The sequence below is a fragment of the Rhinatrema bivittatum genome, chromosome 12 (assembly GCF_901001135.1).
Source record: "Rhinatrema bivittatum chromosome 12, aRhiBiv1.1, whole genome shotgun sequence".
NCBI classification, from domain to species: Eukaryota; Metazoa; Chordata; class Amphibia; order Gymnophiona; family Rhinatrematidae; genus Rhinatrema; species Rhinatrema bivittatum.
This window is the reverse complement of record NC_042626.1, coordinates 25,611,511-25,628,922: the sequence shown is the minus strand read 5'-3', so window position 1 is coordinate 25,628,922 and position 17,412 is coordinate 25,611,511. Positions and strand designations below refer to the sequence as shown.

The 17,412-nt window shown below is 42.2% G+C and overlaps 1 protein-coding gene across 1 annotated transcript in view; it reads right to left on the bottom strand.

Annotated features, from left to right (window-relative positions):
- Positions 1-394: 394 nt before the first annotated feature.
- LOC115074011 (NXPE family member 4-like) overlaps positions 395-17,412 on the bottom strand; it is a 39,944-nt gene continuing 22,926 nt past the window's right edge. The window contains exons 6-7 of the mRNA XM_029573077.1: positions 6,655-6,873; positions 395-1,049 (exon numbers count right to left, since the gene is read on the bottom strand). Of these exons, the coding sequence (XP_029428937.1) occupies positions 514-1,049; positions 6,655-6,873 (755 nt within the window). The 3' untranslated portion in view covers positions 395-513. The remainder of the gene's footprint in view (positions 1,050-6,654; positions 6,874-17,412) is intronic.

Sequence of the window (17,412 nt, the reverse complement as noted above, 5' to 3'; positions counted from 1 at the left end):
GTGCCTAAAAGGAAGAGCCGGTCAGTGTGACAAAGCCAGCAAGGGGGGGGGGGGGGGGAGAGAGAGAGATCCAGTGAGTGTGAGAGAGTCTGTTTGTATGTGTGTATGGAAGAGAGAGCCAGTGAATGTGTATGAGAGCCTGTGTTTTTGTGTGAGTGAAAGAGATAGAGTGTGTATGAGAGAGAGAATGAATGAACATGTGTGTTAGGGAGTGTGTGTATATGAGAGAAAGGAAGAGAGAGAGGATAAAATGTGCACCCTCCCTTTCTCCACAATTGTGCAGCTTGCACGCGCCAACACCCGCAGCCTTTCCCCGGTCCCAACCCCCTAACCTAACCTCCCTTCCCCTTCCCTAACCCTCCCACCCTCTATCCCTCACCTAGATCCCCCCGACCTTTGTTTTACCAGTCGCGCCTGCCGGCACGCGATTCCCCCAGCACAGCGGCAAAAGCATAGGCTTTTTAAAATCTACCCCTTAATATTTTGAGATATCTAGGAATTGGAACTGCAGCTTTAACAGATGTAAGTTAAGAACATGTTAACTTCATTCGCAATTACCTCTCGTGATGGATGAATATCATTTGAAGCATATGCAACAGTCATATCCCAGGCATCAACAACCCCAACATTTAGATCCTGGAAAATGTAGTTCAGTACAGAGTATTGAATGTAGCCATGGAAATCGCTAAGCATTTCATAGTCCTTTTTCATTTCACTTGTGTTTTCTGTTTTAATGACAACTTTTGTGTCTGGGCTTCTAAGGAGCAGGCGTTCCACAGCTTTGCGAATGTTAATCACTCTTCGGATGAATATATGAAGAGGGAAGAGTCTGAAGTGCATTCCCATAGTAAAAGTAATAGCTGTATATTTATTTCCTGCAATAGCATCGATTTGCTGAGTGATGTATGCATCCTCTTTGAATGTAAAAAATCCTAGTACTATAAATGGGTTGCCATGTTTTTTCCATTGGATTTTGATGTTCTTGTCCATATCCAGAGCCAGGCGAGTCATTGCCCATCCACTTCCATATAGGTTAAAATACTTTAGTGCTAAGGAAAATAAACAGAAATAGATAGTTAAAGGACATATTTTGAGTAAGGGTAGATCTGACACTCTCTGAATGACAGAATATATTAGGATAAGAAGTTATACATAGGGAGGGTAACTTTCAAACAAGGCTCGCAAACACGCATGCCCTTGTGTGCGTCGATGCGCTCCCAGAGACAAGGCAATTTTATATCATATAGGCATAGAGTTGCCAACTGGCTCCAGATTTTCAGGACTGGTTGATCCAGTCCTGGATTTACTCCTCTGCATGTGGGCACATATAGTCTTGCTTTTCTTAGGGAATGCAATAGGGAAATCAGTATAAGTCTCAGCATGCATTGAGGTAAAACTAGGACTGGATCAATAACTGTTCTGAAAATCTGGAGCCAGTTGGCAGCGCTATATAAGCACATATATGCATAAGTTATAAAATAGTAAGGATGTGTATTTGTTTCTTCCATGTCAGCGGGTACCTGTGTACCTCGCTGACTTTCTAGTACACGCGGAAAAACGGAGATTATGCATGTATTTTTATTAATTAGATTCGCGCATACTCTCCGTTTTCCCGCGTGAACAAGAAAGTCGTCGAGGTACGCGGGTACCTGCCAAAATGGAAGAAACGAATGCACATCCCTATAGAATAGCCCTGGCGCCTGTATGTGGTCGCCCAATTTTGCAAGTGGGTGTGCAGAGCCGAGCAAAGTCAGGTTTGAGCCACTCAAATGGGGGAATTTTATCACAGGTGCACGTCCACGCCATGAGCAGCTTCATCAATTCATCCATCAGTTCGTCCAGACTAGAGCTAGGTCCTCAAAACCCCCCTGCACTCCCCCCAGTTACCCCAGACCTCTCAAACCCCTAAACATACCTGTTTAGTTTTATTTTTAAACTTACACCTCCTCCATAGCAGACGTAAACTTACGCAGCACTGGACCGGGGTGCATGCTCCGATGCGTAGGTACTTGCGAGCACAAATCTTGGTCCCATCGCTAGAGGTGTGCATCCGTTTTCCACGTATTTGTAATCCGCAACTTATTTTGACCTATCTGTTAAATACGTGGGGAGGCGAAACGCATCGCGACTCCCCACGTATTTAACAGATTTCTGTTTTATTCGGCATCCTAAATAAAAATTTAAACCCCCCACCCTCCTGACCCCCCCAAGACTTACCAAAACTCCCTGGTGGTCCAGCGGGGAATCCAGAAGCCATCCCTGCATTCTCACACCCTCGTTTGCCGGTTTCATCACGGCGCCTATAGCCTGTGTCACAGGGGCTACTGGTGCCATTGGTCAGCCCCTGTCACATGGTCACCGGCACCATCTTGTGCTCCTACCATGTGACAGGGCCAGACCAATGGCATCGGTAGCCCCTGTGACATAGTATGGGCAAAGGCTATCGGCGCCATTTTGAGTCCTGGCATTGGACGGCCGGCATGCAGGAGGTCACTCCGGGACCCCCGTTGGACCCACAAGGACTTTTGGCCAGCTTGGGGGGGCCTCCGAATGTAACGCATTTGCGCCCCGACGAATCCGAATCACGAATGCAACGAAAACTTTTTGGCTGCACATCCCTACCCATCGCAGGACACCTACTCCTCACCTATTTATTTATTTATTTATTTATTTAGGATTTTTATATACAGACATTCTCGATACAAATATCAAATCAGGTCGGTTTCCATAGAACAAAACTGTCTCGGTTAAGGCGTTACATTAATGGACATCAATGGACTCTTGACACTTCCAGGTTAAAGCACCTTTTAAGCTTTTAACCCGTACGCTCTATGGTAACCCTTATATTTATTTCCTGCCTTATCTTCTTTCCAGCTTGTTGCAAGCTTCCAAGTTCTCCTTCCCTGTTGATTGTAACTTTGACTTATTCCTACCTATTGTTTTTCTTTCGTTTACTTGAATTGTTACTCCAGTTATACCCTTGTTAAATGTAAACCGATCCGATATGGTTATTTACTATGAAGGTCGGTATAAAAAAACTGTTAAATAAATAAATAAATAAATAAATTAATTAATTAAACAGAGTTTCTGAACATAAGAACATAAATATTAAATATTAAGTATTAAATAGACAACAATAACTCGTCAAAATAACGTGAATAAATGTAGGGAATAGCTAAAAAAGAGGGTAGGCTAAATTGGGATATACAGGTAACAGAGAACAGTGTTGATGGGCATAAACATGAGTAATGCATGATCTAAAGAACTAATGCATCAACAAAGGAGTCTTTCAAAACAAGTGGGCTGTCCAGATAAGGCGTAATCGGGCCTTGAGGGGATATGGGCGGTCATGGAACTTATAGTGGACTATTTTGCTCTTTGACCGGTGTCGGAGTGTTCCTGCGATTCTGTATAGGCTTGCCGGAAGAGCCATGTGTTTAGGTTTTTCTTAAAAGTTAGATGACATGTCTCTTGGCGTAGATCCGGCGGTAATGAGTTCCAGAGGGTGGGCCCGGCTGTGGAGAGTGCTCGTTTTGTTAGTGACGTTTTGATTGGGGGAGCATATAAGGAACCTTTGTAATTGTATCTGATAGGTCTTTGTGATGTGTGAGGGCGGAGTTGCGAGTTTAGATTTAGGTGGGCGATGCCCATAATATCCTTGTGGATCATTGATAATGTCTTGAAGGTAATTCTGGCTTTTATAGGAAGCCAGTGAAGGCTGTGAAGAATTGGTGTGATGTGGGCTCTTTTATTTGTGTTGGTGAGTAACCTCGCCGCAGCGTTCTGCACCATCTGTAAGGGTTTTTGTAGATAAGACGGAAGACCTAGCAGTAGAGAGTTGCAGTAGTCTAACTTAGACAGAATTATAGACTGGACTACTAGACGGAAGTCACTGAAGTGGAGGAGTGGTTTCAGATTTTTTAGCACTTGAAGTTTGAAATAACATTCTTTAGTTGTGTTGATAACGAAGGATTTAAGGTTGAATTGATTGTCGAGACGCACCCCTAAGTCTCTGACGGAAGGGGAGTGGTTAATAGATAATTTTGCGAATTGTGTTGCGCTTTGGGAGTTGATGAGAGTATGGTTTTCGTCTGGCGAGATGATGAGGATTTCTGTTTTATTTGAATTGAGTATGAGGTTCAGGCTGGATAGCAGAGTATTGATAGATTGTAAGCAATTATTCCAATGTGCCCAAGTTTTTTGCAGTGATTCTGTGATGGGAAGGAGTATCTGAATGTCATCAGCGAAAATATAATGTTTTAGCTTGAGGCTGGAGAGTAGGTGGCAGAGATAGTCTCGTAACGGGAGACATGCATGCATGTAGGTGGCTTTTAAAATCATGTGGACATGTGCATGTCATACATGCATGCACATCTCATGATTTTGGCACATGCCCAGCTTTTAAAATTCCCTTCATAGAGGTATATATATATTCAACTGCTGTGCGGCTCAGTTAGTTAGCTGGATAAACTTATTCTGCTAATTAGGGGCCTGACTTTCAAAAACATTTAGATGCATAAAATAGGGTTTTACATGTGTAAATACTCTATAATTGTGAGTATGTTACATTTATGCGTGGATCTCCTTTAAAATTCACCTCCTTAGAGGCACGTGCTAAGATCGGGAGATGTGTGTGTGTGTAGGACATGTGAATATCCACCCGATTTTAAAAGCTGCCTACACGTGTACACATCTCCTGATACACGAATATCTCACTTTGAACCTAAAAGGAGTGTGGTATGGGCAGGGCATGGACGTTCCAGGAAGGGAGCCAAGAGATGTGAGCGACAAGTGCCTACATACCTGGGCGCATGACCAGGTCCAATGGCACGTGCGTTTACTTCTGCTATGGAGGAGATGTAAGTTAAAAGGAAAATATACAGGCATTCCTGAAGGGTTTATAGGGTCTGGGTTAACTGGGAGGCGTACAAGCTAACCAGGCAGGGTTTGGAGGATCTAGCTCTAGACTGGATGAACTGGTGGAAAACTGGTGAAACTGGTCATAGTGTGGACATGCGCCTGTTATAAAATGTCCTCATGTGCACAGTTGAGCGTGCCCACTTGCGAAACTGGGCGCACCCATATGCACACCTAGGCTATTTTATAACATATGCACATATGTGTGCACATTCTATAAAATGGCCGCATCTCTTGGCGTGTGCCAACGCATGTGTACATCTGCACTCCACGCCCTTCTGAAAGTTACTGTCCCTGTGTATGTATATTCAGTGGCGATGCTGTGCCACTGAATATATCCCACTATCTTCAAGTTAGCCGGATAAGTTTATCCGGCTAACTTAAGACATGTGCATTTGCCAATAGAGTTAGCTGGATAAGTTATCCAGCTAACTCAGCTCCTCCCAGTTACACCCTCAGAATGCCCATGACTTATCCGGCCAATTTTAGCTGGATAAAAAGTTATCTGGCTAGAATTTAGCTGGATAAGTGCCCAATTTTCATTTAGCAGGATAACTTCCGAGAAATCAGCTAAATGCTTCTGAATATGGACCTTGTTAGAAATGGATTTTGTGGTGAACTGAAGTTGGATGGGTATCAGTGAAATTGCAACTTAACATGTATTTTACTGGAGATTAACTGAGTTTTGGATAGCAGTGTTAATCACATTCAGCGTTCTTTTTCTCTGCAATACCTCAAAAGGATGAAACGCCATGTTAATCTTTTTGGGATTTGAAATCAAGAAAGTCTGGGATAAGCAAAGAAGCAATAGAAAACCAGATACCAGCTGGGGGTCTATACCATGACTCTAGCAAATAAAGGCCCTAATGTAATAAGTTGAGCTGGGTTGTGTGCACAGTTTTACCTGTGAATGTGCACATATTTTTTGAACACAGATTTTACTCTTGATGCAGCAAGGATTTCTGCACAGAAAAAATGTGCACAAACCAGCATAAAACTGAACACAAATTAGGGCTCCTCCATTGAAACTCCATGTTTATGAAGGCATTAGCTAATAGCTATTATTCCCCAATGCAGGAATGTGTGTAGGCTTAATTTATAATTTCTTAATGCTACAAAATTAACGCCTAGTGAGAGCTGGAGTAATATTACTCGAGATAATCTTTGTCTATGGGGAAAAACCTGAAGGTCATGGGGTGGGGGATAACTTGAGGCGATGAAGTTCTGAATCCATGGCTTCAAACTGCAAAATACTTACAGACTTTAGCCCTATGCGATCTGTTTGAAAATGAGCATTCCTAAAGGGCCACATTATTAAATCCTTAGCTTTGCCAAACTAAAATTTGATATGGACTCCATAGCTATTCTAAAGAGAAAATGGTTTCCACCTGTTTGCTTACTTTATGGCACTGTTTTCAATGTGGGGGTGTTTAATAGGGATGTACCTTTGTGTGCATTCATTGCCTCCGAACTGGTGGTACCCACATATCTCACCGACCTTCTAGTGCATGCGGGAAAATGGAGATTATGAGTGTAGCACAATATTAAAAATACGTGCATAATCTCCGTTTATCTGCATGTACTAGAATGTCGGAGAGGTACGCGGTACCCACCAAAATGAAAGAAACGAATGCACATCCCTTAGTGTGTTTAACCTTCCTCCAGATCTGATAACTTTTAACTAACGACTAATTGTAACAAAAAAGAACAGAGTAATATGAGAGTAAAAGTGCCTACTCTTCACCGTGTCCATTAAGTAAGTCATCCATTGAAGCATGGTTGAATCTCCAATGAGATAGAGCTGCTTTCCCTTCAGGCAGGAGTTGATGTCGTCCATGGTTTTGTAGCTTGACATAGTGCAGAAGAGCGGGTTCCACACGTTCTGCAAGAAGTGGCCACCTGGGAAGTGGTACTTGAATCCGGTTCTGCATTTTTCCTTGACGAAGGTGTCATTCTCTATTAGAATGAAACAGAAAAGTACGCTGCTTAGGAGGTCTATGGTTTGCAGCCTGGATGTGCCACACTGCAATGGAATGGATGCCACTTATTTACAGTTTCATTGGGCTAAGTGGAGCTTGACAGGATAAGCCAGCCCTCTAGCAATTTGCAGGTCTTGGCTGCTGCACCAGAAAGAGTAAAGTGGCTTGCAAAAATGATCCAATTGCTGAAATAACTTTGAATTACTAATTACACTAAAGTACATTTCTATATTTTTATTTATTTATTTTATTTAACAGGTTTTATAGACCGTTGTTTAGTTACTACTTTCACAAAGGTTTATAAACAATAGGAAAATGAATACAACATATTATAATAACATTAAAAGTCATAATAACAGATTAACACGGCTGTTGATAATAAAATAATAAGTAAAAAGTTAAAACAAATAAGAACATAAGAACATAAGAAATTGCCATGCTGGGTCAGACCAAGGGTCCATCAAGCCCAGCATCCTGTTTCCAACAGAGGCCAAAAACCAGGCCACAAGAACCTGGCAATTACCCAAACACTAAGAAGAACCCATGCTACTGATGCAATTAATAGCAGTGGCTATTCCCTAAGTATAATTGATTAATAGCCATTAATGGACTTCTCCTCCAAGAACTTATCCAAACCTTTTTTGAACCCAGCTACACTAACTGCACTAACTACCTTCTCTGGCAACAAATTCCAGAGCTTTATTGTGCGTTGAGTGAAAAAGAATTTTCTCCGATTAGTCTTAAATGTGTTACTTGCTAACTTCATGGAATGCCCCCTAGTCCTTCTATTATTCGAAAGTGTAAATAACCGAGTCAAATCTACTCGTTCAAGACCTCTCATGATCTTAAAGACCTCTATCATATCCCCCCTCAGCCGTCTCTTCTCCAAGCTGAAGAGCCCTAACCTCTTCAGCCTTTCCTCATAGGGGAGCTGTTCCATCCCCTTTATCATTTTGGTTGCCCTTCTCTGTACCTTCTCCATCGCAACTATATCTTTTTTGAGATGCGGCAACCAGAATTGTACACAGTATTCAAGGTGCGGTCTCACCATGGAGCGATACAGAGGCATTATGACATTTTCCGTTCTATTAACCATTCCCTTCCTAATAATTCCTAACATTCTCTTTGCTTTTTTGACTGCTGCAGCACACAGAGCCAACGATTTTAAAGTATTATTCACTATGATGCCTAGATCTTTTTCCTGGGTGGTAGCTCCTAACATGGAACCTCCTAACATGGAACCTAACATCGTGTAACTACAGCAAGGGTTATTTTTCCCTATGTGCATCACCTTGCACTTGTCCACATTAAATTTCATCTGCCATTTGGATGCCCAAATAATAGATAAAAGAACTAATAGATAAAAAGGTAAAAGCACTGAGGTTCATTTCATACATCTGTACTATAGGTCTTTTTAAATAACCATATTTTCAGGTTTCGCTTAAATATTTTGAAGTCTGATTGTAGTCTCAATTCAGATGGCATTTCATTCCAAAGTTTTGGTCCTGCTAGTGATATAGCTCTCTCCCGCACTGATGTTAGTTTAGCTGTGTTGATTGATGGGATGGCCAGTAAACCCTTATTTGCCGATCTTAAATTTCTCTGCGGCGTATGAAAACGTATTACAGCTTTCAACCAGTCATTATTTTCTCCAAAGATTATTTTATGTAAATTACATAAGGTTTTAAATTGTATACGTGATTCAATTGGCAGCCAGTGCAGTGCCATCAGAACCGATGTTATATGTTCATCTCTTCTTTTTCCCATCAATATTCTTGTTGCACTATTCTGCAATAGTTGAAGTGGCCTGAGTGTTGAGGTTGGAAGCCCCAAGAGCAAAGTATTGTAGTAATCAATACCCGCAAAATTCAAAGATTGTAAAATTGTCCTAAAATCATTTTCTTGTAAAAAAGGTTTTAGTCTCTTCAATGTCAACAATTTAAAATAAATCTAGATATGTTAGGTTATTAACGGGCGGATTTAGGCGAGCAGGGCCCTGCGCACCGGTGCGCCTATTTTACATAGGCCTACCGGCGCGCGCAGAGCCCCGGGACTCGCGTAAGTCCCGGGGTTTTCTGAGGGGGGCGTGTCGGGGGCGTATCAGGGGGCGGGCCCGGTCGGCGCGGCGTTTCGGGGGCGTGTCGGGAGCGGGTCCGGGGGCATGGCCGCGCCCTCCGGACCCGCCCCCAGGTCGCGTCCCAGCGCGCTAGCGGCCCGCTGGCGCACGGGGATTTACGCCTCCCTCTGGGAGGCGTAAATCCCCCGACAAAGGTAAGGATGGGGTTTAGACAGGGCCGGGCGGGTGGGTTAGGTAGGGGAAGGTGAGGGGAGGGCAAAAGAAAGTTCCCTCCGAGGCCGCTTCGATTTCGGAGCGGCCTCGGAGGGAATGGAGGTAGGCTGCGCGGCTCGGCGCGCGCCGGCTATACAGAATCCATAGCCTTGCGCACGCCGATCCCGGATTTTAGCGGATACGCGCGGCTCCGCGCGTATCTACCAAAATCCAGCGTACTTTTGCTTGCACCTGATGCGCCAGCAAAAGTACGCCAAATCGCGCGGTTTGAAAATCTACCCCTAAGATTTTTTCAATATATGTGAATAGTACCGATTCTTATATGTATTTATGGGTGAGTGACTCTCATACAATCCCGCTAGCTTTTTGGCATGTGTGCTCTCAAGCCACATTAGGGATCATCTTTAATCATTGGTCACTATTTTACCCAGAACTGTACTCTGGACTGTATTTAAAAACAATTGGAAGGGTATCACCCTCCATGGACATTGAGCTTCATAAGGGAAGTATCTCTGCTACTTTTATTTAAAAGCAAAAAAGAACAAAAAAAGTGAAATATAAATTGAATTGAAAATACATGGGTAAAATAGTGACCAATGATTAAAGATGATCCCTAATGCGGCTTGAGAGCACACATGCCAAAAAGCTAGCGGGATGGTATGAGAGTCACTCACCCATAAATACATTTAAGAATCGGTACTATTCACATATATTGAAAAAATCTTAATAACCTAACGTATCTAGATATATTTCATATTGGACTCGTTGGTTAAACGGTAATTGATTGAGTTAGTTGATATATAAACAATTTAAAATAACCATCCTTTATTTTCTTTGATGTTTTTTAAAACTTAAATCAGATTCTAAAATAACACCTAAATCTCATACATTGTTCTTAGGAGTAATTTTGTCATTTTCATTTAAAATTAGAGGGGGTAAAATATCATATGATTGTTTTCTTTCCAATAATATAACTTCTGTTTTCTTTAGATTTAATACTAATCTCATTTGCTTTAAGAGTTGGCTGATAGCAATTAAATATATATTTATCAGTTTGTCAGTTTTCTCAATAGAGTCATTTATTGGAACTAAAAATTGTATGTCATCTGCATACACACGATTTAGACCTAATCCGGCTAGCAAATGACACAGTGGTAACATATAAATGTTAAAAAGGGTTGCCGACAAGCATGAACCTTGTGGAACTCCTGTTGTTAATTTAATTTTATCAGATGTAGCATTATTAATTTTTACTCTATAAGTATGTTCAGAGAGACGGGGAAGGGCCATAATGAAAGCCTTTTCTTTGGGTAAACCAGGCCTCGCCCTATTTTACCTGCAGAAATGGGCTGTTTGATTATTATTACCCATGTTCTCCGTGGGTAAAAGTATGTGCATATGTCAACACTTACATGTACTCATGTATTTTTGGTGATGTTTCTGGAGTGGGGTTAGGTCAAGAGGAGACAATTACATACATGGGGTATTTTTCAAAAAGAATTATGCGCACATAACTGGACTTTGGAAAATTTCTACAATATATGCTACTTTTGTGTGTGAAGATCCTTTTGAAATTAACCCCTTGTTTTGCCTCTAATAATTCATGTAATTGTGCTATTTTGTTCACTATATTGTGTGAGTAATTATGAGGGTATAATCATCAAAAAAAAATTACCAGCATAGACCTAATTTCATCATTCTGCAGCATGATGAGTCGCGCTAAAAAAAAGGGGCGGGGGAGGGAAGAACGTGCAGCCGCCGCATCGCATCGCAGCGATGCATTTTCGCCGCACACTTTCGTGTCCATACCGCCATGGGAAAAGGTGGTTATTTCCTGCGGTGCTGCCAGCGATCGTGTGTAAAACATTATCACCCGCAGTGCTGCCGAGACATAACCCTGCACAAACCCCGCCCACACTCCTCCCCGTCCCCTAATTTGCATTGTATCGCCATAATGCGGCCGGGCGTTATCGCACGCAATAATGCCCTAATGCACACGATATGGCCACATGCCACTCCAGAAACCCCACAAGTAAAATCTATCCATAGGGTTTGCCAGACCATGGGCAGTTCGATTATTTATCCCAGGGGATAAAGGGACTTGTTAACCTATTCATCTGCTTCAGTTTCCCAGTCCACAATTACTTTTCCTCTTTGGTAAAATAGAAGAGACACAAATTGAAGCAACAGGACTGGTCTGTGCTTATAACTTACAGCTGAGTCCCTACTGCTTCAGTTAGGGACAGTTTCAAGACTGCAAACATATGGCAGACAGTCTTCTGTCACCAACCGAGTCAGAGTCCCTTAATTAATAATAATGCATTGTCCACATTTTTAACTTTATACATAGTCTGATGGATTTTATTTTTAAGAGTCCAGACATTTGCTTAGCTGTCAAGAAACAAAAGCCTGGTCTGATTTGACGGCGTAATGAAAGTGTTGCTTGGTACAGTGCGGCAGGCCCTGGTTTCATTCCCAAAACCTTAGGCTCATGCACTTAGCACCTCCCTCTGCGAGCAGGAAAGAAGGTTCTGGCAATGCTTGACGGCATGCGAGAAGGGACAGCACCGAGTGTGGAATCCCCATCTCCTTCAATTATCTTTTCTCAGAAAATGGCTGTATCAGACACTGACTAGATTGGTGGAGACAAAATAGGAAATCTCAATAAAAATGTCCTATTTTAGTTTTAAAGTAAAAAAATAAAATGTTGTTCATTTTTCATGTTATTTAAGAAAGTAAAGGAGCCTGCCCCCCACCTCTTCTAGAAAAATAATAAAGCATAGACAAACATTTAAAAATAAATATCACAGGACCCCCTAGCCCACTCCCCAGGAGTGCATTATTTCAGAATCGTGCCGGCTGGCTCCGAGGCCAGTGCCATTTTGAAATACTGCATTGGAGGGGCAGGAGCGACTAGAGATTGCTCTTAGCCCATTTGTACCCATGAATAGAGTAAGAAACGGGCAGGGGGAGGGTCTGGGCAGGTCTTTCCGAGTTTAAACGTGAGCTCTATACACCCCTAAAGACTGGAGGCCAGGGAGGCTTAGTTAACATCACCCCCCCATACACAAATAACAATTCAGTCTTTCTCTGAAGATTAAAGGGACATAACATTGAGATCCATATTCAGAACTTATCTGACTGAACAAGTTAGCAAGATTAATGTATCCGGCTAGCTTTTCCAGGATATTCAGCAGCGATGCCATTCTTCTGAATATACTTGCATAACTTAAACTTAGCCGGATAAGTTATTTCCGCTAACTTTAAATCCTCTTCAATCGCAGCTCTAATTTATACGGCTAACTTAGGGGGTCATTTTCTAAAGGGATCGCACGCAAAAAGGGACTTTTCACGTGCGATACCTAGATCAGGGCGGGTTCTGGGCGGCGTCCGCACCGGAAGGGGAGGAGTCGGGGCGGCACCGGGGCAGACACCACGAAGACATCGCTGACGGTGAAAAGGTAAGGACCCTTATCGCCGTCAGTAATGTGGCCAATAGCACCACCTTTCACGGTGGTGCAATCACTGCTGGCTTTCTCAGGACCGCACCCCGGCCCGTATGACATAGTGAGGGCAAAGGTAGCGCCGGCGCCATTTTGAATATTGGTAATACGGCCCACGTGCAGGAGGTCGCTCCCAGACCCCCGCTGGACTTTTGACAAGTCTTGTGGAGGTCAGGAGTCCCTGGGGATCCAGCGGGGGTCCGGGAGCGATCTCCTGCACGCGTGACGTCGGGAGCCAGGAATCAAAATGGCGCCAGCGCTACCTTTGCCCTGTCATATGATAAGGGCAAAGGGCCACCGGGAGGAAGGGTGTGCCTGACACTGCCGCACTGTTTCTACCGCAGCCTTACTGTATCGACCCGTTAGTGAGTAATCTAACTTTGTCAATCTGTCTCATCTACAGCTCTGCTGCACTGGGAACCAGCAACCAGATCTCCCTATACCATCTCTGTGAGACGGGTCTCCTCTGCCGAGGATCCCTGGACTGCTATCTCTGGATCACCTCACTACTGCCACCTCTGGTGGAACTCATCAGCTGTATAATAAAAGACAAATCTCTGTGTTTGTGCATCCTAAGTCTAGCCTAGTACTGTGGCTCCTCACAGGGCTCCTCCCTGTGGGTGTGGTCATCTCCACAGTACCCAAGAATCCATTCAAACACCTCAAACCATAACACCAAACAATAACTATGCCAGCTGTTAGGATTGTGGACAGATTTCTCCACATACCCAAATATCAAAGGCCTGGAAAATGGAGGAACTGCATAACAATCTGAGAAGTTATAACTATAGCTTCTGACTCCTGTGAATGGACTTGATCAGGAGCTACTCAAAATATCTCCTCCAGTGAAACAAACCAAATCCTCGGATCTGAGTAAAAAGTATTAACATGCGGTGAAAAAAACAGAAGTGCCACACTGTGAAGCTGTCAGAATGTTTGGTGCTGATAAAAACTTTGAGTCTCAGCACCATCCTCTCCAATACATTGATCCTCAATGCATGGTGAATCATTATTATCAACTCATGGTGCATCAGCACCATCGACACAGAGTGCATCTACACAATTGATATATAAAGCTCTGGTGCCACTGATATATGAGACCCCAGCACCATCTACACACAAGACTCCTGCGCTGTTGAGGCACAAGGACCCGATGCCATCAAAGCACAATTCCAGGCACCATTGACGCATAAGTTCTCAATGCAAGTCCTGAAACGTGAAATGCATCAATTCTCAACAACTTTCACCATTAGACCATCAGAATAGGCTATTCCATTATCAGTGCATAGTGCTGCAAAGTTTCTGATGCAGCTGTATGCTGGCCTACCAAGAATATTAACAGGAGGAAAAGGGGATATGATATCTCTGCTCCCACTGATTACCAGAACACTTACACCAACAAAATTAATGAAGCGAGGGATTTTGAAGATGGTGGCACAACAGCCCTACTGCTCTGAGTCTCTGCTACCCGCTCTCATTTACCTAATGCCTGTAGCCCTCTCACCCGACTAACTGGGTGATGCATCAAACCATGGTAGTGCTCTAACACGCGTTATATTGCATGATTTACACAATATTTTGCAATTCCCCGCTCAGATTCACTCCCCTATTACAATGACCATCTTTGCGTGCAATTTGCATTTATGAATAATGCAAATAGATGCAAAGAAGGTAATTTCTAGTAAATTTGATGTAAATATTTTATTATAGCTGATGAGAAAGTAGTCAGCCACAGTAAAATAACACCTATTTGAAAAGTGGTAAATGTGAGGCAGGAGGCCCAGAACCCATACACAGGTCTCAAGGCTCCAACCTCACATGTAAAGTGGCAACCGAAAAAAAAAAATTAGCAGCAAAATGGGGGAGGTTGAGTGGAGTTCAGGGCTGACTCCCATCTCAACCCAAGACTGCCACTCAACGTGGCTCCAACTCCCCCCTCCAAGTGTAAAAATAAAAGAATGCATCTGCGTGGCAACAGCCTTAGCAACCCCCCCCCCCCAAATCCATCAAATAAAAGAAGTTCTGGCCCCCCCTTTCCATCCCCCATCCCCCAAGTCAAACATCAAGATTACCCTGTGGCTTCTTCTTTACTATTATCAATGGGCCCATGGACTTTTTTCTCGTGGCTTCTACATCCACAGAAGGTTAGTTGTTAGGTGTTGTGTATATGTGGGGAGGGGGGGGGGGAAGAAGTGCCCCATCCACTCTAGATTCAAGTATATCTTTAAGCCCTACAATGAGAACTCCTCCTCCCAAGTCAGATAACAATTGGGTTCCAGATTGTTGCAAGAACAGTTGCATATGGATGACATTGACAGCATTGTTCACTGTGGGGTGTGTGGCTGTGAAACAGACAGTCAGTGACCGTGGTGTAAGATGGTATGTTTGGAGGAGTAAATGAGTGGGAGAATGTCTCTGGAAGTATTGAAGGAACATCTGTCTTATAGGATCAAGTACTTGTAGCCCCCGTTGGGGCTGAACAGGAATGTACAACATGGTCCCGTATATTTGGGCTTCGTGCATAAGCTATCATAGGCTGTTCTTTAAAAGTATCATGAAGCGCCAATGCATGCCAATGTTTCCTGATTGATGAAGTGATCGCTGCTGCCGATGTAGTGAGTTTCAAAACACACACTAACTGAGAATCTGCCACCTTTGGTTTGTACTTCAATAAATCCTAGTGATCTGAAAATATGGCCTGTTTATATGCATGTGTTGATAGAAATGTTCGGCTAACCTCTCACTTTAAATCTATGTGATAACAACTGTGTTTGTTTCTCAAACTCTATAACATCAGAGCAAATCCATTTCACATAGAAAAACGGACTCATCGGTATCCCCCAATTTAAATGAAGTGGAGTGGTGGCTTTGATATCATAACAAATTATTTCTGTCCGTGGATTTATGATACACTATTGTGCACAAACGTCCTTGTTCATACTGTATCCAAACATCTAAATATACAATATCAGATATGCTTCATTGTGGAGTGAACTGCAAATTTTCCTCCAAAGTGTTAATCCACTGGATAAAATTGTTTAGTAACATTTCAGAGGCATTCCAGATCATTAGTATAAAAATACCAACAGATAATATATTGCCACCACTGAGAAAAATAAATGTTTTGATTCAAACAATGCAACATAAAATTAGCCACTGATGGTGCCATAGAGCAGCGATTCTCAACCGGCTGGCCGAGAAATAGCAGTGGCTCCTGTAAGAAAGTGAATTGGAAAATATCTCTATTTTACAAAGAAGATGATGGAAGGTCATTCGGTTATTGAATACTGATGGAGTCTCGTTTGCCAGCAAGTGTTGGTGTGCATTATCCCATTTAGACGAAATTTATGAAGGGGCGCCAGTTGATCTCCCCTAATGAAGCCATGGTATGGCGAAACAAGGGTCCCTTGTAGGGATAGAAAAAGCCAATGGTAGTGGTGGAGTAATTTTAAAGAAGGGAAAAAGGAATGCAATATCTATAATTATATCGACAACAGTCAATATAACATCTGAAGAAAGACAGAAAAGAATCACAGATATGATGCCAGCGATTGGATGATTTGAACAAAGTGAACAAGATGTGAAAATTATATCATATATTGTGTAATTTGAACAAAGTGAAAAGGACATTGCTTCTTGGAGTTCATATAAGAACTTTGATATCTTAAAGGCATGTTTGTACAAGTTCTCGTTTACATTCAGTTTGCATTGGAATATCTAATTGATATGTGATAGAGTATACATAAATATTCCTTCAAAATTATTTTATGAGGGGTGGGTGTATGCAAGTGGAGTGAATGGGGGATATGTGTGTAGTTTTCGGTATTTAAATAATATTGATGTTCTGTATTTTTGTATTGTTGTATAATAAAGCTATATTGGCTCTCATTCATGTTGTTGAAACTACAGTTTTAACCACATCCAAAGCTTTTGATTGTGGAATGTTTGTATAAAGTGCCTGGATATCCATAGTCACTAACAGGACAAAATGATTTTCCAACTGTACTTGCTCTAAGATTCTCAAAAAGTGAGCCATATCTTGTATATATGATGGATTCTTCACTACCACTGCATATACAAAGCAATCAATAAAGATCAAAACAGATTCAAGAACAGATTCATTTAATGACACTATTGGTCTGATTGGAGGAGTGGCAAATTTTTATGAATCTTAGGAGCAGCATAAATAGTGGGCTCACAAGGATGTTTATGTAGTAGAAAAGTTTTTTCTTTAACAGGTAAAAACTTTGCTGCCATCACTTGAGCTGCCAATTCAGATTGTAATGACTCCTTTGGATCTCTGATAAAATGCGGTAGTATTTATTATCACCTAAATGGGTCTCCATGGTACTCAAATATTTAGCTTTATCCTGAACAACAACTGCTCCCCCCTTATCAGCTGGTTTTATTATTATATCAGGTGATGACGACCGGGAGACCAGTACAGACTGTTGTCTTTAGTTAAATTGTGGCAGCGTTTAATTCCCCTTTGTTCCATGGGCTCTAGATACTTTAGTACTAATTCTTTAAAGGTCTGAATATGTGGGTCTACTGGTCCAGGTGAACTCCAGTTAGAAAGATAATTTACAATAGAAAGATTGCTGCCAGTTTAGCTATTCTGCGAAAAATGTAATCTCAAATTTAATGTCCTTATAAATCAGAGAATAGTTATTCTGCTGAAGAATGGATTAAGGTGAGTGCTAGGAACAAAGGACAGATCCAA